Consider the following 26,822-nt stretch of genomic DNA (forward strand, 5'->3'; position numbering starts at 1 on the left):
CAAAGACAAAAAAATAAATTAAATCAAGGTGCCAGTAATGATCAATGTGTTGGATTACGCATCTCAAGAAAGCTTCAGGTCTCTGCAAGTTGAGTTTCATTGTGTACTGAAATTATAGCCATTTTAACCCTCACATCCCTATTTTTGGCATGCCTATAGGCAAAACGTTTAAAACATTTAAAAAATACATGTATAACAGTATAGCATATAAATGGAATCAAATGACGTCTTCGAAAATCAAACAAACCATGCTTTTGATTGATTGAATAATTTATTAGTCAAAGACAGCACGGACAGTACAGTAACCCTTGGGCTAAAAGGTTAATACAAAAACGTCCAGGGGACTTGATTCCATTGTGATCCCATGTATATGGTCAACAGTAATATCAAGTACATAGTATACCTTGAGTTTCAGTGAATGGGCTAAACATGCCAGACCACCGGTATCGTCCTTGAATTCATCTATTGATTGGTCATACGCTCTCTACTTCCGTGTTCACAATCACAGACTTTGGTGGAGGACCTGATGATGCTTATTGCTATGGATAACCGAAAACATCTTCAAATGCAAACAGAAGCCGCCATGAACTGATTACTACTGACAACAAAGCCCAGCCTTGCTATGAATGGAATGCCGGTCCTATACATTTATTTCTATGATTTTACCATAAAAGCACCAATTTTACACATGGGGTCTTCCCAGCAGTAGTTGTGTCAAAATGATAGATTTAAATTGAACTAGAAAAATGTGCTCCTCAGAGCTCCCAGGCCAGGTTATAGAAGTCAATATTAGCCAATCAGGATGAAATATAAAAAATCGCACAGGTCCGTCTTGATGACATGACTATAGAGATAATGTGTACCGATTTGCGTGACAAAATCTGTAGAAGTAATAACAGAAAATGTGTTTAGCATATATCGGCCTCCTGGTGGCGCTATAACAGGCTAATATGAAGTTTCATGACAATAAGAGAATCAGAGTTCATGATTTGAGGCATTTTGTTCAAAACGAGTCACTCCTGCAAACTTTAGATGGCAATCTTAGTTAATCAGGATGGAATATGAAATATGTTTAAAAATGTGTCTCCTGGTGGCGCTATAAAAGGCTCATGTGGAAAAATGTGCACCACCATGAGACCGATTTGAAAAATGTAGGATTTTCATTTCTTCCGTGGCCTAGTGGGAATGTGTTTAGGAGTAGGAGTTATATCCAAAAATGTGTTTTGCAAGAATCGGCCTCCTGGTGGTGCTATAACAGGCCAATGTGAAAAATCTCACTTCTGCTCTAGCCTCCAGGGAGTGTGTGTGTAAAGTGTCACGTCGTTCGGGCCAACAGTGCGGGAGATTAGCTGTACACGGACGGACGGACGTACAGACGAACAGGGACGAAATCATAGTCTCGGCCACGCCTTCGGCCTGGCGGAGACAAAAAGTAAACATCTAGCCTGACACTCAGCCTGAATTTTCATTTCGTTTCACTCCATTTTTTTATGGGCGTGGCTAGCGATTCAGGGGCTGGAGCCAGGCTAGTTTCCATCATGACAATACAAGATCATTTTCATTGATTAGGAATGCCTTGCATTCTGATCAAAATGTATGTATATCCCATTCCAAACCATAGCAATAAAAAATGATAGAAGAGACATTTCCAAGCATAGCAACCCTGTGCTGACATGTCAAACACGGATGAGGAAGTAATAAATCCATGGCAAGGCATCTCTGTTTGATGCGGAATTGTTCTGCATGTCACTCATGATCTCTGTCTCCTCCATAGCAATAAACAATGGTTTCCCCCAACAAAGTAGGTGGCTGTGAACAGTACAATATGGTGTTCATGACCTATCTGTTCTATTTAATTTATATCTATGATTCCCACAAATCAGACTGCCCGTCTAGTACAGTAGCAGGTTGTTACCTTTACACACTACATAGAAAGATTGAGAGCAGACAGACAGACAGACAGACAGACAGACAGACCTTTATTGATCCTACGAAACAAAATTCATGTTGTCATGACATCAGTATATATGCCTATACAATGGAAATATAGCTGATAGAACTTACGTAGATTACAGTAACTATTCGTTACGCTTTCATAATGATGAAGCAAAGTGATAAAAAAAAGCAACATTGTACTCTCCCTACAGGTATGTCTCTCTGTCAGACAATGAGAAGACAGGCTTCAAAGCCCGGGAGCTCAAGTCTGTCCACGTGGATGCTATTGGAACGTACCTGAGAGTAACGTTTCACGCAAACCACATCAACAGCTACAATGTCTACAGCCAGGTACTGAAACATGATGAGGATGCACCCATGCCACTGTTTCAGACCCACTCTCTGCATTAGACTAATGATCTTCCCATATAGAGTAGCGTGCGTCATTCGGATGAGTTTATATACCATTGCGTGATGGTGTCGTTTGCATGAAAATAGCAGATCAACAAGCTCACAAGGCGCCACAACGCACACCGCCTTGTGAGCTTGTAGAATGATCATTGATGGCTATTCACGCCATGTGACACCATCGTACAACGAAGTATGAAGGGACATGAAGAGCTGCTGTTAATAAACAGAATGAATCAGCCATATTTACAGCCATGGTCTGTCTGCACTAGACTGCAGTACTGTGCCTCAGGGATATGATTATCAGATCTGAAGACTGATAGGTTAAATCCTAAATAGGTTCCGAAGTCATCAGAGGACATTACAATAGAATAGATCGATTATTTTACACATTAGGTGCTTACATAACATAAACAAATAAGACATACAACTATACAGAATTAAACAAAATACCGCATTTACAGGAACACTTATTTAAATGGGTCACACAACAGAGACAGTCATAGATTGAATATACAGTAGGTAGTAGGTACCTGATAGTGATGATGATTATAGAGGTGATAATTAGTATTCTGCAAATATGCATCACAGTAGATAATAACAGAAAATAACAATGTTGTGTTCAGTCTGGAAAATGGCTGTGAACAGCTCTCTGTGCATGTACATGACAATGTGTGTGTCACTGTGTGAGTGGAGGTGTTACCTGAATGAGACATCATCTCTCCACTAAAGAAATCCTCATGGGAAACAGGGTGAAGATGGCGTGTGGTTTGTTATTGTTATAGTCCTGATACCCTGTTTAAGTCTGATGTCATCCATGTAATGTAATACACATCACACAGTAAAGTCCTGCATGTTACTTTAACTCTGAGAGTGTTCAAATGTTTGCATTTGTACATTCTCAGAGATATTAACACTGATGATTTTACTGTGCAATATTAGCTTTGATAATTTATTAAGGCATCGCCATTCTCTAAATCCATGATTAATTTTTACTTTCCATTTCAAGGTCATGAATCGATTACATTTTTAAATCACAAAATAACAAAGAAAAAGAGAAAAAAATAAGACATATTTCTAATCCTGGTTTTGTTTTGCAGGTGAGGAAACATTTAAAGTACCTTTCTGCCATCTAGTGGCTGCAATGTACAGCTGCCATTCAGGCTCTTGAGAGCAGTTTGACTTTAAGCTCACGATTCAATTACATTTTCACTCATTTTAAGGGATGGGTTGATATTGATTGATTTTCCTGACACCTTATGGTCTAGAAATTCTTGATTACAATTTATGTGCCTTTTCACACTTTTAATCATGTAGGTTATACAGCATATGCTGATATGTGTGTGTGTAAACTGCAACTACTACAGTATAAGTTATTTTGTGATGGCTTGATAATACTTACAAATCATTGATAATGATTTGTAAGTCCATTGCCAAGTAACATGTAACTTCATCTGACTCATCCATTCTTCACATGCATTGCCTTTTACATGGTGAAAAGGCACATTCTATAATTGTTGGACTTAATTTCAGATTTTCCACTCAACAGTTTCATTCAACCGCCACATTTTTATATTTTGTTTACAGGTTGCTTTGGTTGCCATTAATGTTCTGGGAGATTCTTTGGATTCCAATGCTTTTAACACAATTGTAAGTGAACCACTCTTAAATGTTTGTTTCTGTGTGTCTGTCTGCCACTTCTGTCATTGCCGGCACTCAACGCTGAACTTACATCTTTACAACAGCTGGAGGTGCTGTCGTATTTCAGTTTGTGAGGAGACTTCCCTCTTGCAATTAAGTTGATGGATATATTTCATAACATGTTTGATTTGTTTTAGCAATCAGTTGGCTTTTAAACCACTATGACAGGTGCAGCCTTTGGCACTATAAAATGGCAAATAGGCCTGATTAGAATTCATGTTGTATCTTTTCTATTAATATGTTGGATTAATTTGAATGTGTATTGTCAGATATTTAACGACTTAAACCCTCAATACTTTAACAGAGCCAAAAAATTGCAGATCTACAAGCTTCGACATGTAGAGAGCTTATAGATCTGCGGATGTTTCCCCTAGAATAGGGATGCTAGGGTTCAAGTGGATAATGTAAACATTTTAAATTCACACAAACATTTTGGCGGCCTCTCTGTAGTAACTCTGAGGACCCCCTAGGTGTCCCTGGTCCCCTGTTGAAGACCCATGCATTAAACAATTATAACTTATGACCCCTTAGTACATAATATTATCAACCATCTGCATAATTATATGCTGCACTGCATAACTAAGGAAAGAATTTCAAGGCATCTTGTTTTCCTCTCAGGACGCACTTATTTTTCTGTATTGAAGCGGCAATCCGGAACTTATTTGAATGAAGGGTAATCTTAACCAATCTGTATGGAGGCATTTGTTGATACAATGTAACTAGCACATCTGCAATAGTTGGGGGTGGTCTCCCTACTCTTCCACTGAGAAATGTAGACCCTGGTATCGGGTAGGACACCACCTACTGGTTGACAATTAGTACGCAGTGCTAAAGCATGGAGAGAGGACTTAAAACGTACGATTTGTAGCTTTGCATACCTCATAACGTAATTGTTTTTGCCATTTGAAAACGTTTTGAATTTCTCCCCGAACCCACATATTTGAGCATCGGTGGCAATACTTCCGTTAGGTGTATATGTGGGAACTTTGGTTGTGTGGCTGTGTGTGGTTGTGCGTGTATGTGTATGTGTGAGGAATGTAGTAATAAAACAGAGAGGGAGAGGCAGTGTGTAATCACACAGGAGGCCTTTAGTTAGCTGCTGTAATCAGATAGACCTGCAGACGGACAGCTCCTGGAGGGGAGAGAACAGCTTAAAACACACACACACACACACACACACACACACACACACACACACACACACACACACACACACACACACACACACACACACACACACACACACACACACACACACACACACATATATGATGAGATATGTGCACACAGACACAGATTTTACTACGTATGCATATAGGCACACACGCACAGACTTGCAAATGCAACTGTGCACTTACAAACATAGAGACATACAGTATAACGGTATACACATTCACATTGACAAGTACTGTACAGACACACAAACACAGAGGCACAGAAATTCAACTACACGCACATACAGATGTGTGTGTATGTATATATATATATATATATATATATATATATATATATATATATATATATATATATATATATATATATATATATGCACACACACACACACACACACACACACGCACGCACACGCACACGCACACACACACACACAGAGTACACCAGAATGTAGAGCACAGAGTACAGTGACAGAGAGAGACTCACACATACACACACACACACACACACACACACAGATCCCTGAACAAGCTTTGCATTGTTGCTCTGCTAATCCTCATACGAGTACCCTGACACAGCACTGAATCTACTTTCCCTCCTCTACGGATGGCTCGTCTTCCCGTTGCTCCCAACCGATAGTTCGGATTGGCCGATATATCTGCCATTTAATGGACTCATTTGACAACATCCGTATGCTTTCATGGATAACCCATGCATAACCAATGCATGTGTACAAGTTTGTCCAGTTAAATATTGATGTAACACGCTCCACAGGCTATGCTTACATTAATATCTAATATTAAACAAACAAGCTAAAATAACAGGGTATAATGCAAATGAATAAAAAGTAAGCTAGTAAACAAAAAGCTGCATATACAGAATGTGATGGAAGAAGAATTTTGCAACCGGGATATACAGAATATACAATATACAGCCATGTGTGATCTGTTGTGAGCAAAGAGTTATTTTCAGCTTGAAGAAAGTGCAGAATATGATGGGAGAATAATTTCACAACGGATACAATGTCTGCGGGTCCATTAGGTTCCATTTGTAAACTCTGAGAGGTACAAGTGGGTAAGGGTCCACTTTCTGATTTAGATGAACACTGAGGTCCCTATCTCCCGCCTGACGCAAAGCGGTACTAACCGGCAGCACAATTGTTATTGTTATCTTACGATATGATCTTGCACTTGTTTCGCACTCATGGGTGTGTTGGTCTTAAAATTAGGTGCGGTCGTGCGGTATCAGGGTGCACTGCTATCTTACACACAGAGTTTATGCTCTGCGTTTAGACCTGCACAAAGTTGGTCTAAACGCAGAGCGCAAACATTTCCTTAGTGCGCCTAGATGGATTTGAATTGTAATCAATTCAAATCCATCCACACACTCATATTCAACTATTTAGATGACATTTCTGAGAGACTCTGCATTGACGGTGAAAAAAATATGAATTAACTGGGCCATATTAACCAAATATATGGCGAGTTTGCGTTGCCATCAGCCAATTTGTCGTATTGTAGCCTACCACAAAACACGTAAATCATTTTTGTCCTCAAACGGCAGATAAACAATTTTTTAAGCACCATATATTTCATTAATCCTATTAATAATCATTAAAACAAGACACTGTTATGTGTCTCCAAAGACAAGTGGTGAGGAGAGGGAGAGAAAAAGACATGCATTTTGTTCCGTAAGCCTGCTTATCTTATTGCAGATAGAATAAAATGTGTTCAAATACCTCTCATCCTGTAAGAATGTTGTGAACCCTGGCTTCTTTATCTGTCTCTACTCAATGGAGAGCAGTTAACAACTTCAACACAAGGACACATAGGTTGTGCATCTTTGTCATGCTTTGTCATGGGTTGAATAAAGAAGAACATAACCATTGATTATTAACTTGATATGTCAAGATCTCACTGATTTGTTTACTGCTAGATGGTCCCATACTTTAACTTTTCCACAGCAGAAAGTTATTTGCTTCTCTTTAATTCTGATACCTGATAAAAAATGTGATCAGGTATCAGGGATCAAATTGACAGGAAGTGATGCCCACACGCATACAGCACCCGTACCCTAAAACATCTTCCCGCGGCTTGGGGATTTTATCGTGTACACTGCACTTTAGAAAGGGATTGGAACTATTAAGGCAGGGCTACTATGCTACCCCCTCCCTCTTTGACAACCCCCACCCCCCATAGGGAAATTCAATATCCCAAAGCCCCCAATGCAACCACCTGGATTCACACCCAGGTCTCCCACACGGAAAGTCAAACATCTACCGCTCATCCAAAGGGGTAACCACCCACTGGCCAGGGCTACCACACCGACACACACGACACACCGACACACACACACACACACACACACACACACACACACACACACACACACACACACACACACACACACACACACACACACACACACACACACACACACACACACACACACACACACACACACACACACACACACACACACACACAGCTCGTGCGGGTGCATCTTGTGTGTTTGCGCGTGTAGATACATTTTCGCATCACGGTGTGTGTGTGTGAAACGTGTCCATCTGCTTGCCCCCCCAGCCCAGCAGAGAACAGCTGATCGAGCACTACCTCAACAGTACTCAGCTGGACACAGCCTTGGACACGACCTACATGGGGTGAGAGCAGGACGTTGAACCCCGTTTTTTTTTGTGCTGTGACAATAACAAGCAATTTAGACTGGAAGACACCCAGCCAGTCACTCAAGGTCACTCGTATTAGAGACGAGGCAGGTGGCGCCTCAGCAAGCCTGTGCAAAGTGGAAAACACAGTTTCGAAATAGTTATTTGTTTTAATCGGAGGGATGTTTCACCTTAGGGGTTTCACCCGCAGCCTTGATCAATGTTTTCCCTCTATGATTTGGAATTACACAATATCACAGTCTCAGTCTTTACCACTAATTAAGCTGAGGGATGTGTTTCCACTCAGAGGCTTTTTCTTACTTGACTGGAGTACGTATGTCTGTATTTCACTTTCATACAATAAACCCAATAATATCAGAGCAAAACAGTCACTGCTGTAGGTTTACCTACTCGCTGTACCCATTGTTAGAGTACCCAGTGCAGCAGTACCCGTTACCACAGTACTAATAATGTTAGATATTACAATCAGTGGGTTTATAAATTCATTCCCTACTCGGGAATTATGCAAGTCAGGAACGACGCAAGTTGGGAATGTATGTCTCACCTGTTTATGCAATACCCGTACTTGTTGTTGTGCTGACGTCGTGTTGATAACATACATGGGCGAAATGGGAGACAGACGGACAGCATACCCCACAGGCCGTACTGCTCCTTACACCCAACTGGAAATTGTGGCCGAAGTATGGCGCTAGAAGAAAGGCCATGCCATCACCAAAATCAGTAGCATTCATTATGTAATCTGGAATATTTTATGTAAGTTGACATTTAGGCCTGAGCAGGGCGCTAATAGAAAGGTCATGAGTCACTCAAATAGTTCATCTTCCATTGACCATGAATGCTGTAGTGCCTCCATTAGGCCAGGTCTTCCACTTGCACACAAGTTATCTCAGATTTGAATGGGCAGATTACCATGAAACTTGCAAAGGCCATTGGGTCACCAAAATCATTAGGTGCCATCATCTGGAAGGTGCACAGAGAATTCCATGGCTTCCTTAGTGCCCTCCCGCTATAGCAGAACTAAAAAATGTTTTTGCAGTAGCAAAAGCAAAGTATACCAGTTAGGGAATAATTGAGCAATACCATCCCTAGTGTCCGTTACACAACAGATAAACAATTTCTCAACAGTTACAGTTAAGTTGAGAAACTCAGACCCTCGAGTACATCAGCCTTGGATGCAGATCATTTCAAAATGTACCTAATCCATAGCACTATTTCAGAAAGAAGTGAAAAAGATTGGTTGGAAAAGGTCTACTCTGAGTGATTCTATGGATAACCTGTGTCATCTGATATGTCCCATTAGTAAGTGTGAGTCCATCTCGCCCCTGGATGACCTGGCTTTCGACATGTACCAGGACCCAGAGGTGGCCCACATCATCCGCCTGCTGGACCAGAGGAAACAAGACATGGTCCGCCAGGAGAACTTTGAAATGGCCAAGAGCCTGAAGCAGGCCATCGCCGACCTGCAGAAGGTAGCCAGGAGACTCACACCACTTCTGTAGCTCAATAGTATATAACAGCATGGGCATAACCATGCATTTTTTGAATACTGAGAAAATAACAATCTATCCCCCATTATACAATTATGTTAAATATATCCTCCATTTAAACCGGGAACCTATTAACCCATTAAAACCGGGAAAGCATCAGTGTGATTTTAGATTTGAGCTAAAAAGCATTATTTTATACTTTGGCTATTCAAAAATAGCAGATATACAAGCCATAGTGCACTGGAATTCAGATGAATCTGCCAGTGGCAAACAAAAAGAAACTTGCCCTCAGAAGATTTGGTCTGGCCCACTCGGTTGTGATTGGATTTCTCTGCCTCAGAAGTTGTGGGGCACCAATCAGGGCCCAGTATGCAAGTGTGGAGCGGGTTTATCACTAGAGGCATTTTAAATCAGCCTGTGGCAAAACATATTATATAATATATATATATATATTATGGTCCATGACAAGTTTGAGAACCACTGATATAGCAACATGTGCTTTACCCGTCTGGGATTCCAAGCTAATGGAAACTACAGCCTTTCTGTTCCTGGAAAGTCAGCATGACGAAATAAAAGCCATTCTTGCCGTTCTTGCATAAAAAAAGTTTGAAATCTTGATTGAAATTAAATTACCACAGTGTGGTCAAGTGTCCACAGCCCACCTTTGAGACACAGAGCAGAGTACACAGAAATGGTACCATCTTATAATAATGAGCATTAGTAAGGACCAATGACATGAAGATAACGTTGAAAAAGGGTGAAGTGCTACTTTAAGGTAGCATTGTACTCTTGGGTGCACAAGTAGATCTGGACCGGCCTCAAGTTCAGCAATACTCTCAGCAGACAGTGAAGGTGATTTCAGGTGAAAGATGGAGGAGCAAACAAAGCCAATTACAAAAATGTTTCCCCTAAATATCTATGAATATAGCCATGTAGTAAATGCTCCCACACACAGAGATATCAGATATTTAGGCATTTATTCACCTTGTATGTCCTCCTATATTTCTGACACCTTTGTGTGCATACAATTAAAATGATTATGAAGGTTGTTCTTCTGGTAAAATAATCTAGTGGTCTTAGATACCCAAGATGTGCTTCTCGTGCGCTTAGTTAGTCCTGCCCAGGATCGAACCCAGAACCTTGTGATTTCAAAGGCAAGAGCTCTACAGACTGAGATACCTGGACATTTGGACCCCCCCCCAATGTCTATACCATGGATACCCCCTTGTGTACAAGTGATATTATTGTCATTTAAGGTTTTGTTTTTGTAGCCAGTGATTATATAGGGAGATATGTCATGTGTGCAGTGCTACACATATACCAAGATGATGAAGAAAAGGTTTTAAGAATGTAGGGAAATTATTTATCATTAGTAACTCAAACTACTAATGTTTATTCATCTCTCACACATCTCACCTACTGTATGTGGTAGCTGATAAACATTGTTCTTATTGATGTAATTTCAACTGTGTTATTGTAACTGTAGTCTTTAAACATTGTTCAGATTCCCGTTACCAACCACCTTTGTGTATGCTGTTGCCATACCGACAATGAATACTTAATAAGCTCAACAGCTGCAGTGATGGGTTTGGGGTTGTCTCCCTCTTTGTTTCCTGTTACCACGAGTGTCTTTGTAACCAAACACAAACATGCACACAAACACACACACACACACACACACACACACACACGCACGCACGCACGCACGCACGCACGCACGCACGCACGCACGCACGCGCGCGCGCGCGCAGACGCACACACGCATGCGCGCGCGCTCGCTCGCGCACGCACACACACACACACACACACACACACACACACACACACACACACACACACACACACACACACACACACACACACACACACACACACACACACACACACACACACACACACACACACACACACACACACACACACACACACACACACACACACACACACAAACACCTCCTCTTGTTAACGTGACCAATTAGCATTGCAGACAAGGCAGTTGCCAAGGTAGTCATGCTGAAAATCCCTTGTCATTACCCATTCATATCATGTCAAAGGATGATTTATGCTGTTGGTTATAATGACACAATGAAATTCATGGCCGATAGAGAAGACAGTGGAGAGGGCAGTTTGCAGTCTGTGTGTCCCTGTTATTCCACTCAATTCAGCTTAGAAAAAAAGCAGCCTGTCTTCACCCGAGAGAACCTCACCTGGGTTTTAGAGTCAGCAAATGAACAGATTTGCACCACAGCAGACAAAACGCCCTTACAATCCATTCCGTGGCACTGGCTGTTGAAGCCTGGTTGCTTGGCTCCAGATTAACTAGTTAGTTCAGCTTGATGGAATTTCCTCGTAAAGAAATGACCCATCTGACTTTCTGGAAGTAGTCAGTAAGTACATTTCCAGTCTGTATGTTCATTGTGCACTCTGGCCAATGTCCATATGGACAATGTCCTGTAACAGAAGCTTTTTTACTGCTGCTGCCCTCAGAATCAGGAACACTTAATTTGTCAAGGGCATAGCTATAAAGGGAGTTTTATTGATGACAATGGGGCTGCGTGCTTTGATAATCTCAGAACATGCATATCTCACAGTATCAATTCAGCCTACCTTCAAAGTGTATGGTCAGGTGGCTAGGGTGCAAAAACTGACAACCACTGGTACAAGAGGACAGCAGACTTTGATACAGCTGCCTTGTGTATGTAATCATCTCATCCTTATAAGTGTTCACCATGTTATTGCCAGGCAGCTAGCTAGCCAACATTACGTTTACCATGTTATTGCCAGGCAGCAGCTAGCCAATGTTAGGTTTCCCAGGCAGCAGTTAGCCAACGTTACTAATTTGTTTTGCGGTGTGATGTAGACCATGTGGAGGCTTCAACAGGTCGGCCTTCTATGACCACATGTCCTAACCCGGCCTGTGCATATATGTATGTACAGTAGTACATCTGTTACCAGAACAGAGCTACCAGCACAGGATGATTTTCAATGTTTTCATTTTCATTTTAGTTATCTCCGGTTGTCCCTGTCCAATGTTTCAGGTGGGGGAGCGTCTTGGACGTTATGATGTTGAGAAGCATTGTGCCATTGAGAAGGAGGACTTTGACCTGGCCAAGAAGAAGAAGGAGCAGATGGAAGCCTACAGGACAACTGTTTACCAGCAGCTAGAGCTCCACAACCTGCTGGATATGAGCATGGTTCAGACTATACGTTATATACTGTTGGAACCACTGCAGTGTTCAGTCAATATACATTATCTACTGTTGGAACCACTGCATGGCCATTTGATTACATCAAGATGGGCACTGATGTGATAATAGCGTACAGACTTCATTATTTATTATTAACCCATTTAGACCTGGAACACCTGTATGTTGTTATACCTGCCAGGAAGCCAGGAACACCTCTGTGTGTAATTGTTGCTATACAGTATATAGAAACATATATTTTCTTCAGAAAACTTAGGTCAGGATTTTGGCGTTTTTAGAATCGGCCTCAGGTCTAAATTGAGATTTGAAATAAGAGTTGCACCTAGTAGTGCAATTAAAATACAAGATGTTAACCTGAACAGGTGCAAGATAATGGGCTCTGTGCATAACTGTTGTTCCTGTTCCAGTTCACTTTACCATAGCTTCAATTGATTAGCTCTGCAGCCGATCTGAACAGGGGACTACAGTTATGCACAGAGACGATTTCAGCACAAAATATTTGCGGTAATTCTGCCCTTTTATAATATATCTGAACTTCAACTTAGAAACGGTTCTTTCAAACTTTTCTTTTAAACTTGCAAAGGAAAGATTTAAAGGTTCCAGTTGCAGACAAAATAGATATTCTTCCCTGACTCATGTTGCTGTTTACTACACAAAATGTGTTATTTTATCAATTTGTAACTCTGAGAGTGTGCAAATGTAATCAATGAGCCCATAAGGGTCAATTTGGCCACATTTGTACACTCTGAGTCAAATAAACACTGAGGATTGTGCTTTGCAGTATCTGAGCAACTGAGAATGTGAGAGGGCAGAAAGATGGGAGGTGGGAAGTTATGGGTTGTGAGAAAATATTACCCCTGTGGCCTGGCGGGGACAATTACTTGCAGCTCCCAGGCATTAACTCACTATGACCAATGTGCTTCCAATTCATAAATTGGTGAGATTTACACTGCTATAAATCTGCCATCAGTAAGCCAGTTTTCCTTCCCTCCACCCTCATCAATAGATCACCAGACCGTCTGAGCCATCCCCAGCCCAGGAGCAACCGCCCTCTGCCCTGCCTTCTCCCGATCGCCCGCCAGCTGCCCCCAAACCCCGGGTTTCCACAGAGACCTTAAGGACAGACATGAAATCCGAGCCTCCCCAAGTCCATGAGTTGAACCCAGCCACTGCTTCTTCCCAGGCACCTGCCAGCCCTCTGCCAAGCCAGTCCACCACGCCCCGTGACCACCCGGCCGTACCCAGGATAGATGTGAGTACCTACTGCCTTGTCGAACGTGAACGCTGCACTGAGAGCACACATATGCAGACGCCAGTATGACTTACTAGGAAGGTGTTGTCTTTATGTGCCCTTATACACAGGGGATTAAATATAACATTACAAAGTCACTGCTGAAAACCCCAACAAATGATCTATCTTCATTCACAACGTTCTAAAAACAAAATTATCTCACTGTAACATTCAGCGCTAGCATAAACGTTGTTATTCTTAGAATAATACGTCCCTTTCGCTGTTGCAGGTCAGGAATGCGTCCTTTTGCCGTAAGCGTCAATGTTGTGTGGAACATGGAATAGCTTGTGTGTGGGAGGGGGATTATGAGCCGGGGGGGGGGGTTATGCTCTTCACTCACCGCCAGTGGGACCGGCTCTTCCACAGGTTAGGGTTTCACTATTTAATTAAAAGTGTGCAACAGTTGGTTGCGTCCAGCGGCTGCCAAGCTGGCCTGAAGGCAAGTCTTTGAGCCTCGTACAAGACAGCGGGATGCCAGTTGGCTCGGGGACACGAGAGCTTAGAGCTGGGTGGCTGCAGGTCAGGTTTTTTTTTGTTTTATATAGATGGTGTAATGTTCACAGTCGTCATGATGTTGAATGGTAGACCCATTCAATGGAGACAAAAATAAATAAAATACGAGTGAGAGTTACAGCAGTGAGGTCAAATTCACACATGTGTCACTGGGATGGACATGGACACACCATTTAACCCAGAGAGTGTGCAAATGTTACCACGGGTCCATTTGGTTCCATTCGCACACTGTCTGAGTTAAATTAACCCTAAGAATCGTACTGTGCATCTAGAGTAGTAATCATCTACACTTAAAATGAAGGTGCTTGGGTGCCTCAGGTGGCTCATCTGGTAGAGCGCAGACCATTAAGGCACAGTCCTTGTGGAGCTGACCTGGGTTCGGATCAGAGCTGAGGCCCTTGCTGCATGTCAATCCCCATCTCTCTCACCGGCCATTTCTTGTCTCTCCACTTTTGCTATCAAATAAAGGCTTGAAAATATCCCAAAATATATATTTTTAAGTGTTTTTTTTGTTTGTTTGTTAAAATAAGTGTTAAATAGCTCTATATTCCAATAGCATTGCTATAGAGTTTTTTTTTTTCAATAACAATCTTTCCAACACTTTAGACCCAATCAGGAGAGAGAACTCATACAGGATACAGGTTAAACAAGTGAAATTGGAAGTGATGAAACAAACAAATGAGCTGACAAAATTAGAATTGGTTTACACAAACTGTTTACTAAAGAGCTGCTGAGACGGGGACACCCCTGTTATTGGAAAGGGGGGGGGGGGGGGGGGCAAATAACTATATATATATCTTACAGCACATTTAAGTATAATATCTAATAATACCTATTTATCAATCATTTACTGTTTAAGTGCTATCATTTATAATATAATACAATTCATTCTCTGTGCTTTCAGGTGACCAGTGACGAGAGGCCGCTGCCAGCCCTCCACAGGAAAGACAGGCTGGGAGAGGCTGCTCAAAGCTCAGCTGAGGACCTCGCCCTTCCCTCTGAACCCCAGGGAACTCCTCCCAGCCCTAGGAGGACTTGGGAGCCAGAGCCCCTGACGGAGAAGGCAGAGAGAGAGGCCAGCCTCCCCATTGAGGTCTACGGGGATGTCCTGGTAAAGCCTGATGTCTACCTAGTTGCACGCGGGTGTTGCACACCAAAAATAGATCTACAAGCTCACAATGCGCTGCTACGCATTATGAGCTTGTAGGTCTGCTATTTTCAGTGGATTATACTGGTGAGCAACTCAGGCTTAAAGGAATAGTTCACCCGGTTATTCAATTATTGGCTTACTCCTTAGGAATGCAACAAAAACAAAAAAATCTCCATGAATTCAATGCTTCATGGGGTGTGTAATTGATAGAAAATACGTTTTTTTTGGTTGAACTAGTCCTTTAAGATGTGAAAAAAAGAGCGATAATTTTTCAGTTTGTTCCCCATAAACGTTTGTGGTAATACTTGTGCACATTTCCTTGTCTGGTACAGAGCCAAACGGCATGAGCCTCAGGTATCCAAAATGAGCCACAACAGCCTTTTATTTAGTTGAAGTGGCCTTTTTTTGCCCTTGAGCAAGACACTAATCCTTCTACCATTTTGTTTAGGTTATATATACATAGTTTGTTTTGTGATGACATGATAGGGCTTTTTCGGCTGCGTGTACCCTAATGTTTAAATGTGGTTGTCATCTTGGTATAATCTGATCCTTTGGTGTTCATCTTAGTCATGACTCATGATGACACGCTTATTAAGTTGTTGCAGGCTATGTTTAAACAATAAGTAATGAGATGGATTGCACAGCTAGTGAGATCGACTTCTTTGCAATCCTGCCACTGAGCTGTTTTTTTTATCCCCCCGGCTAACTCCTGTTGCACACTGTCACACTCCAGGTGGCGGGGGCGTATTCCAAAACCTGGTCCTACAGAGAGGACGCCCTGCTGGCTGTTTACAAGAGGCTGTCGGAACTACCAGCCAGCACCTCGAAGGAAGAGCTGAGAAATATGATAAGAGCTGCTGTCTTCCTGGTGAAGAAGGCCCTCCCTGATCAAGTGCCATCCGTGAGTCAAAGCATGGTCCTCTTTAATGAGTGAATTAGCCATAGTGTACTATTTCATACTGTAGCTTAAGGCCTGTGTTCATATGCAACTGCACACGGCGGAGCTGAGCCAGGGCCTGTTTGGCACAACGCCTGGTGCTCCACTGTCTGCAGAACTGAGCCAAACCTGCTTGGACCACACAGATGAGAGCCAGCCATTTTTCACATCCGCTTCTGCGTGAATCATAGAGTGATCCTAAATAGAGTGTTTTGTTCATATTGCAGGGGAAAAAATACAAACTTAAACCACCTTAATAGCTACCTGCATTTAATTGGTATCCATTTCGCAAAATAACCGTTGGTGAGGGAAATAAACTGTCAAACTATGCCATTTCTTTTGGTCCTCTCACGCCTATGTTCAATGTTGATTTGAGGTGCGCAGGTGGTCGTTTTAATCTCTAATCGAGATTTTATTTTCTTGAAAGAAGTGGATTCATGACTGTCTGCTAGGGGATATGAGGCTATCAATGTTGTAAGGCCTTTCTTAATTGAAATGAGGTGATTGTTAGTAATACTCTCCAGAGGAAGCCTGTCAGATATTTTAACCTATGTTAGTGTCGGAGTCTTTGATTAATAATGTTCCCTGGATTCCTGTTACAAGCAGAACCTAGAGGTTATACTGGTAACACCCCCCCCCCCCCCCCCAAACACACACACGCCCTTTACAATGTTTCCCCTGTCCCATATGTAAGCCCCACTCCCTCTCCTAGCGTTAGCTTCCTTAAACAAACATTATGTGACAAGGATGCCCTTATAACCCTTTGCTACAAGCCTTGTACAGCTTGTATGCTAATGAAAAAAGTCCCGCAATAATCTGTGTGATTTATTTTCCTGGCCATACCAATAAATTGCTGAATTAACTAGCTGTTACAGAAACTGCACTAAATCTGGTTCATGTTAATAAAGGTGTCCTCCTAATTGACTAATATTCAAAAGTAGAATCTTTGTCTGTGTCAAATTAAATACGTATTAAAAAAGGTTGTCAGTTGTGATCAGTTGGCAACTTTTCCAGCACCTCATATTCTGGGTAAGTGAGAAAGTTGTTTCTGTAGCAATTGTGTTTTGTTACAAAGCTTCAATACTTGACTGCAGGTGTCCATCCTCCATCTAGACTCATTGGCCAGCTGTGTAGAGTTCAGACCACACGTCTCCAACTCTAACCTCCCCGCTAATTGACTTCACCCTCATGCTAGATTTTTCTTGGAAAGTCAACTGAGCATTCCAATGAGCCTCTGGGTGCTCTTCCCCCTCAGGTTTTCCAAGCCTCTCTGAAGCTGCTGCGCTTGCTGCTGAGCCAGCTGATCCCAGGTCTGGGGCTCGGCCGGGCCGAAGTGAGCCACTGTCTGGAGCAGACGTGGCCCAACCTACTGGCCAGGAGTGGAGACAAAGCCAACCGCCTCAGGGCCACAGCCATCGCCTTCATTCTGGTACCGTACCGCATAGCTCCGGCAGGATTTTCACATGTCCATGTAACCCGTAATTTAAAGACACAAAATGATATTGTTCGCTGCTATGCTTTAACACCCAAGTATTGTCATTCACACTCTGCATTTTGCAGAGCCACATGAGGTGCAATATATCAAAGGAAGAAGCTTACATACTGCACACTAAATTAGCAGGCCAGGATGAACAGCAAGGCTGTAAATCCAGGGCGTGTCTTGTGGTAGTTGGGTGATTTGAATTTGTCGCCACATCAACTACCAGTTTGACTCAGGGCATTAGGGATTTGTGGTCAGGGCTTTGGGCAGGCCACACAGGTAACTTCAGAAGAAGCCGAAAAGAGCGGGCACTGGCTGTGAAGAGAGGAAACCAGTTGGAGCCTTAAAGGGGAGGTGTTGGGTAAACAAGATTTGTCTGGACTTGGGTTGCATTTTACTTCTAATGTAATTTGATTTAATTTTTGCTGTATGAAACTGGTACTCCTGGTACTCCTCTCCATTTCCACCAGCTTTTTAATGTCGTGAAATAGCACAAATTTCACCTCACATGGAGGGGATAAGCCCGCCCATGCCGACTGCACTGTAGACTGCATTGTTTAGCTAGCTACAGCTACAATTTGGGTTGTGACTTGAGTGAAGCAAAATGACAATTAAACCTGGTCATTGGAAGTGTGCACTGTTGTTGGCTGTCAGACTGACTAAAAAAGCAGCTATTGTTGCCAGAAACTCCCTTGAGAGAAACTAGAGAGGGGGTGTGACCGGGAATACTGCCAGCCAATCGGAGTAGAGGCACATGAATAATGCTAAAATGACCCTCAAACGGCCTGTTGCATTAAGGTTGGTGAGAAACCAAGCACCTTTTGGTGACACCGAACAACCCATTATTTGCCTAATCAAGTACAAGTATCAAATACTATGTCTAATGACTAATAGGTGGAAGTTATGTGTATCTTACAATCTTGGGGAACGAGAAGGTACAATGTCAAGATAGTATAAGTATCATGTAAGATAGTAGGTCTGCTCCGGTCTGAGAGTGGGCCTTATTCAATGGCCACTTGATACCTCCAGTGACATGTTGTACTTGCTCTGAAATGTCCACAATCCAAGCCACATTTATACAGAAGCATCTAAATGGGTTCAATAAGAGCCTGTTTATTGGCAAATCATAGGAATTTAGAGTGCTGAATGTGTCAAGATGCAACATTTCATTAACAACCTGCCTATTTTGGGCATCTCATTATTTATATAGGCACACATTTTCGAAAGATTCTCAAAAATGAAAACCATGTCACAGTGCTTGTACTGTATATTTGTTATATCAGCTATCTGTTGTACGATTAAGTACATAGAGCTTAAGTGGTTAATGTGTGTTGCACTGCCGGGCACTGATGGTGCAAGAGCCATAACCTGTTAAAAAGCCTGTCAATGGAACCTAGCAAGTTTGCAATTTTGGGCAGGTCAAGTGACAGCCATTGACAGGCTTTTTAACAGGTTATGGCTCTTGCACCATCAGTGCCCGGCAGTGCAACACACATTAACCACTTAAGCTCTATGTACTTAATCGTACAACAGATAGCTGATATAACAAATATACAGTACAAGCACTGTGACATGGTTTTCATTTTTGAGAATCTTTCGAAAATGTGTGCCTATATAAATAATGAGATGCCCAAAATTATGCCTTATAAAGAAAAACATCACATGGATGCAACTGGGACGTATCATCAGTGTTGTAGCCTGGGGTCATCGGGGGTGTTTCGGGTCTCGCAACATACAACATACACCCTCACCCAGGTGACCCAGCCAGGGTTGATCAAGCCCCGACTTACGTCCCAGTAGCTACCCACGGTCAGTCCTATAGGGAAAGACAGGGCCACTCAGTCCGCTTCTCCGGAAGTACTCTGCCGGGACTCGGGAAGGCTCTGGCACGTGGAGGGACTAGGCTCTGTGGGTTGTCTCCTGGCCGGGCTCCTCCTTCGTCTCACCAGGTCCAGGACCTGAGCGCTGCGCCAGATCCGGTGCACCGCCCCGATCCAAACATTTCCTTCTGGCGTGATGGTTCCTTGGGCCGTGGTGGTACTGCAGGCTCCACTTGCGGATTGCTTGAATGGCCCTCCTAAAGCCCTCACCGTGGGTTTGTTGGGCTTATTCCTCACGGAAGACACAGCCTGGGGCGCTAACCCATACTGCTCCCGGGATATAACACTTTGAATAACACACAGTAACAGAAGGAAAATTACACTTTATTTTTTTTTTTTACGCGCTACTCTCCCTCTGCCAGCCTAGGGAGAGCCCAAGCTGAAGCTCATGCCTCCTTCAATGAAAAATGACACATTTCTGAGAAATATGTGGGTGTGAAGTCTGGTTTAGAATTTAGTACATCATGCATGACCCGCCCAAAATTGCAAACTTGCTAGGTTCCATTGACAGGCTTTTTAACAGGTTATGGCTCTTGCACCATCAGTGCCCGGCAGTGCAACACACATTAACCACTTAAGCTCTATGTACTTAATCGTACAACAGATAGCTGATATAACAAATATACAGTACAAGCACTGTGACATGGTTTTCATTTTTGAGAATCTTTCGAAAATGTGTGCCTATATAAATAATGAGATGCCCAAAATAGGCAGGTTGTTAATGAAATGTTGCATCTTGACACATTCAGCACTGTAAATTCCTATGATTTGCCAATCAACAGGCTCTTATTGAACCCATTTAGATGCTTCTGTATAAATGTGGCTTGGATTGTGGACATTTCAGAGCAAGTACTACATGTCACTGGAGGTATCAAGTGGCCATTGAATAAGGCCCACTCTCAGACCGGAGCAGACCTACTATCTTAACATGATACTTATACTATCTTGACATTGTACCTTCTCGTTCCCAGAATGGCCAAGGTCTCCTATGAAGGGAATTGGGTAGGTGCACGTGCACTGGTTGGCTCCTATTTGTGCACATACCTGTACATGCCTGGCTAGTGATAGACGCACTGCATGCTGTACGGGCAGTACTCATTGCCAAAGAAAGGAGCAATGTATCGTCAGATGTTATGGATCGTCATGAAAGAGAAGATCGAGAAGAGTCCTTTGCAAACAGTCTCTTCACTGCCCTCTGTGCAGCTGGGGGAGAAAAGCACACCATCCTGTGGTCTGATGGCTTAAAATTTCAGTGATGATGTCTGGGTCATTAAACTTGCACTTGAACTGAACAGACTTAACAGTTCTGTGCAAGACCACAATACACATACACAATGCACGATGACATCTAGCTGTATCCCTGCTTCACCTCTCTATTTTCTTGGAGTGGTCAGTGTGCGCTCTGAGTGCTCCCAGACCGCAGCACTGATTTATAATGTTCTGATTAGTAATGTGCTCAGAGTGTATTTCCGAATGCACCCAAAGTGAAACAGCCAGTAGGATGATCCATTTCTCAGGACTCATTGACCGCATCATCATGTGTCCTACTTAAGCTGCTGTAGGTCGAGTGACTTGTACTGTAGCTAGTAGGTACACAGGGAGCAGAGTTAGGAGATGTCTGAAGTGTTGTCATGTCCTACCACCACTCTCCAACAAGCCCTGGGTTGTAGTCAGCCTGGGGCTGTTTAGACTACCTCCTCTGAGCCTGCGAAAGGCTGTGTGTGTGTGTGTGTGTGTGTGTGTGTGTGTGTGTGTGTGTGTGTGTGTGTGTGTGTGTGTGTGTGTGTGTGTGTGTGTGTGTGTGTGTGTGTGTGTGTGTGTGTGTGTGTGTGTGTGTGTGTGTGTGTGTGTGTGTGTGTGTGACCTTCAGCACGAAAAGGTGTGGGAAGTTTGCATAACGTTATTTAGCCACCATGCATACTTGATATGCGATAGTTATACAACTGTCATGCACCGAAAAGTGTCGATCTACATGAGCCTGTAGATCGGCTAACTACGGCATGATATGACTATTCTGCGTGAATATGTGAGAGATGAACAGATGAACAGCTGTAATGCTTTGCCCGTTGCTATTTGTGTGTGTGTGTTTAGGTGAGTATAGTGGGAAATGGAGGGCGTCTGTCTCTGTTAGCCGCTGATTCAATGACAGTTGGACCAGAGCTATCTCAGGGCCGTGCCATGTGACTCAACCTTGTTAAGTCACTGCCCGTCCCCTCTGGAGCCATTAAGAGCTAGCTGTGATGGAACGTCCAGAGCAATGAATGGCCCTTTGTTAGACGAGGCAAAGTTGTGTTTGATTATTGCACACGCAAACATCCCTCTTTCCTGACAATTCAAGGACTTCATAAAAAAGAAATACCCCGGATTGGACTGAAGTGTGTATGCCCCCCCCTACACACACACACACACACACACACACACACACACACACACACACACACACACACACACACACACACACACACACACACACACACACACACACACACACACACACACACACACACACACACACACATTCCATCACTTTCCATCACTCATATGATGACACCAAAATGGCAAAAGGAGGAATTTCCACGAAGCGTCTTTGTCACACTTGAATTGTTCCTACTTACAACACTCTGTCAGGATTTGTGTCTGGGCCAAAGGCTGGTGTTGAATGACAAATCATAGCATCACACTTGATTGACTTGTCATTTAAAATGTCTGACAATAGGTATGGTGTTTGGGTACATAGTCAATATGGTCTAGCTTGATGACAAATAAAAATGCAGCAGTGTTTGTAATTTGACATTTGGTTCCTTGTCACAATAAAGTAATGATTTTAATGGTGTATGTATCCCGACTGTTCCTGACACAGGAAATTGCTCTTCTGAAAGAGGTGCGGGCATTGCAGTTAATCCCTGGCGAACTCGTCAAGCCATTCAAGTCCAACTTCCCCACACGCCTGGCCCTGAGCCGCACCGAGCTGCTTGAGAAGTTGCTGGCTGAGGTGGGCACAGACAACTCTGCCTTCACCCTGGACAACATTATGAAGGTAAGGAGCTAAAAAAGAATCACAGTCAGTTATACTGTTGAGGAAGACAGTCTTTAAATTCCCAAACTCCTGTATGTTTAGCATTTTTCAGATGTTTTCCTGTGCCACCTACAGGAAAACATGAAACACAGGAAAAATGCTATATGATGATGCCAGAGGCACTGTTAAATTTTTTTTGACAAATGAATGCTTTCTCAGTGTGAAGTAAAAAATCCAAAGCTCTGTGTGAAATGGTATTTGGCTAAAAGTGAAGTGCCATTACCCCTGCTGACTTCACCACTTTGATTCGACCGTGAGAATCGGCCTGCCAGTTGGCCTAGTTGCCATAGCGTTGCTCAGGCGTGACGTACGACTTCAAACTTCAACCCTGCATGCTGTTTGGTGAGATAATTAGGGAGAATGAGAGCAGAATCTCTACAGGCCATTGACGTGTGTTACACTGGAATTATTAACTTATTGAATCCACAGGTTGCAGTAGCTCCATAGCATAGTATTGTCTATTTTTGCTCAACAAGCTAAGTTGTTAGGCAGTTGCCTAGCCTATTAGGCAAGGCAAGTTTCTTTGTATAGCACGAGTAAAATTACAGTGCAGAAACAACAACAACATATCTTAGGCTACATGAATGATGTAACATTTAGAAGGAATATAATAGTACTATTACTGAACTTTTCAGTAACATAGACCTCGTCCTAAATCAAGCCTAATGCTTACAATATTACCTACCTTTCGTTTGCACAGCACCAAATACATGAATGTTTATACGAGCAGCAGCGCAATGAATGGTAGCAGCAGGCAGACTCTCTGTTGCAATACCTTTCCACAATCACACATTTACAATTGCTATCAAAGATTCATCTGATAAATGACTGCCTGGCTGCCTGTCTGTCTGTCTGTCTGTCTGTCTGTCTGTCTGTCTGTCTGTCTGTCTGTCTGTCTGTCTGTCTGTCTGTCTGTCTGTCTGTCTGTCTGTCTGTCTGTCTGAATGACCTCAATTCACTGGAATTTAACAGATCTCTTTCTAGTCTCAACTGTACATCTAGTGACAACCACCCTTATCATTCAGCAAAGGGTCTACTCCCAATCTTCCATCATGTTGCTCACATTCTGGAACGCACAAACTGGTGGATACTGGCCTTATTTTCCATTGGTCCTGTGACCGCTTGCTAGCACATAGCAATAAATACATCGCCAGGTTTGTTATTCCATTTGAATGACAGGCACCTACCAAGCAGTTCATCATTTCAGTTTGAGTGAGCTCAACCTGGCTGAGGTGTAAATGCAGAGGGGCCATTGAGGTTCCCTGGCTACCCGCCTGCAACCAGCCATTTCACCCAAACAGGTTGTTAAGAGCCGCCAGTCAGCTGAGGGAATTTGGTCACTCTTGGCATGTCCTCTGCCTTCTTCCAGTCTCCTTCCCTCCCTCACTCACACTACCGTTTCCAGCAGTGACCTAGTATCTAAGTGCAAACTCTCCATACTGTTGACAGGGCGGGGCAGGCCAGTGTGCTGTCTTGTCCCCTCTCTCTACGGTTTACGACCGGCCCTCCACCCAGCCCCTCTATTCAGCCCTCTGTGGCCTTTATTGGTGAGGGCAAATTGTTAGGTGCCTCCGAGTTCCCCCTCGCTCCGAGGAGAAGAGAAGCCACACACAGATGGTATTTGGTGGCCTGTGTTTGCATGTTTGTGCATGTTTGCGAGTACTTGGCGCCCCGGCCCCTTTGTGCCGGTTGCCTGTCGTGTTTGCAGGGAAAGCGTTTCCTGTCTGCGTTGAGATGTGACAGAAGGTCAATGATGCTGTCTTCCATGCCGGTGCCTCCTCTCCTAGCAGTCAAATTACTTTGGTTAAACAGCTTAATTAGAAACCTCTGTGACTGAGACGTCACCTAGATGCAATGTGTCATCGTAGCACATGCTACAGTAGCACTATGGGAGATTTCATATGACTTTTTTTAAAGTAGAGTTTAACCCTACTTTTAACCTAAAATCCTCAAAACATTGGCTTTCAGAAAAGTCTCTTTTATCATTGTATTGCACACATTGGATAGTTGAATAGTCTTTTTGAGTAAATCAAGCTAAACCTGATGGTTTTATGGTCACAAAGCGACAAAGACCATATCCAGGGAGAGGGAATTGTCAAGCCCTAGTTTGTCTACCAGCTCAAAGGGTTTAATATTGCCACTGAACTCCAGGCTCCATAATTATGCAAACTCAGATATAACTAAAAAAACAAAACAAAAAGAAAAGCTCTATGTTCCGATAGTAATCATTGCTAGTATAGAATCTTTGTTCAGTAACAGGTTCTCAAGAACCAACAGTAGCAACATCAGCAGCGTAACACAATAAAGGGAGAGAAAGAAAAAAAGTATACATTTGCAAAATAAGCCATAACCATATTACGTGCAGAAACCTTGAATATACTATAGCAGCAATAGTAACAGTTACCTTGTATTTTATACTATAGCAGCAGTAGTAATATCAGTATACGGTAATTATGTACAAGATATCTTGCTGTATATACTACTATAGCAGCAATAGCAATATCCTGTATTTTATACTATAGCAGCAGTAGTGACATCAACATAACATATGACCGTGTTTAAAGAAAATGTGCAAAGGTAAGGCATGGCCACGTGTGCCGACTTTATATACATTGTGCAATTTTGGGAAAATTATACAGGAGTGACTACAGTTCCTAGTGCCAACCTACTTCATGTTTTATTCAGTTTTTTCGTTTCTTTGCCTTGTTTTAGTTTTTTTCCTTTTTTTGCCTCTTGTTTATGGCTCTCAAGCGCTTGCCACGTAATCTCAAACAGTCTGTATCCGGGGTGTTGCTTGTTTTTCCAGCTATTTAGTAAACAGAAAATACATTTTCAGGTCAGGATACCAATTTGATCAAATCAGGAGAGCGAACCCCTCAAAAATGTTGCTGTTTCATCACTTCAAATTTCACTTTAAATATCCTGTATCCTGTATGAGTTCTCTCTCCTGATTGGATGAAATTGGTATCCCAACCTGAACATGTATTTGGTTTACTAAAGAGCTGGAGAGACGGGAGACATTTTACAGGAGAAAAAGCACAGGTATAGGCACAAAAGAATCACATTGATTGATAGTCAAAACCAATACAAATGAAATGTATACCTGTAAAAACTCAATTACACCAATCCAACACATAAACATTACAACTAAATTGATAAATTAACAATAAAGTAATCTATTAAACTATTAAACACTAATTTTAACAAAAAAATATCACTTAACTTTACTTCAGAGAGTGTGCAAATGGAACCAAATGGATCCTCATGGGTCCATTTGTTTGCCTTTGTACACTCGCAGAGTTGAATTAACACAGAGGATTTTACTGTGTAAAGTGGGACGTTAACAACAGGATTACATGGTACCACAACAAAGAGTCTTAAAGGTGCACGCAACTAAGCAAATTACAGGCCGGGCTTTGTAAACGTAAAACACTGGTCATAGGTCATTTAGGCCTAGTATCTTTAAAAAAAAGAAAGAAAAAAACAAACAAAAAAAAACGCTGGTGTCTGTTTTCACCTTCTCTTCATTCATCGCTGATGTTAGCCTAGCTTCGGTTTGGACATTTTTCCCCTACCCTCCTCTGTTACCTGGGTGATTTGCCAGGAGGTGGAAGAGGTGATTGAATTTCTTGTAATTAAAATGAGGAGCGGCCAGGACTCGGAGAGACAACGGAGAATAATGGCGGCCTCTCCTTCAGCCCATGAAGCGAGAGATGGGTGGCCTTTGTGAGCAGCGTACACAGGACGTTAATACTCTCCATTGTTGTCATTACTTTCTCCCTAGACAATACGTTAGGTAATAGTCTCCCTTCACAGTATGCATGGCTCTCACAGGGACTTTCTCATCTGTGGCGGAAAAAAGTTCAGGAGCTATAATGATTGTAATGATGATGATACTGAGG

General features: G+C 42.6%; 1 protein-coding gene across 3 annotated transcripts in view; it reads left to right on the top strand.

Moving 5' to 3' along the window:
* Nucleotides 1-26,822, top strand: part of cep104 (centrosomal protein 104) — a 49,168-nt gene that overhangs the window by 3,589 nt on the left and 18,757 nt on the right. For 2 of the 3 annotated variants that reach the window (XM_084068249.1, XM_084068251.1), the window contains exons 4-13: nucleotides 2,148-2,286; nucleotides 3,931-3,993; nucleotides 7,800-7,876; nucleotides 9,201-9,369; nucleotides 12,426-12,581; nucleotides 13,600-13,845; nucleotides 15,302-15,508; nucleotides 16,281-16,448; nucleotides 17,740-17,913; nucleotides 22,705-22,881. In XM_084068249.1, the coding sequence (XP_083924375.1) occupies nucleotides 2,148-2,286; nucleotides 3,931-3,993; nucleotides 7,800-7,876; nucleotides 9,201-9,369; nucleotides 12,426-12,581; nucleotides 13,600-13,845; nucleotides 15,302-15,508; nucleotides 16,281-16,448; nucleotides 17,740-17,913; nucleotides 22,705-22,881 (1,576 nt within the window). The remainder of the gene's footprint in view (nucleotides 1-2,147; nucleotides 2,287-3,930; nucleotides 3,994-7,799; nucleotides 7,877-9,200; nucleotides 9,370-12,425; nucleotides 12,582-13,599; nucleotides 13,846-15,301; nucleotides 15,509-16,280; nucleotides 16,449-17,739; nucleotides 17,914-22,704; nucleotides 22,882-26,822) is intronic. The other variant, XM_084068250.1, reaches the window with a different exon arrangement.

Source organism: Gymnoscopelus microlampas (genome assembly GCF_963454915.1).
Source record: "Gymnoscopelus microlampas genome assembly, chromosome: 10".
In the NCBI taxonomy this organism is placed as follows: domain Eukaryota; kingdom Metazoa; phylum Chordata; class Actinopteri; order Myctophiformes; family Myctophidae; genus Gymnoscopelus; species Gymnoscopelus microlampas.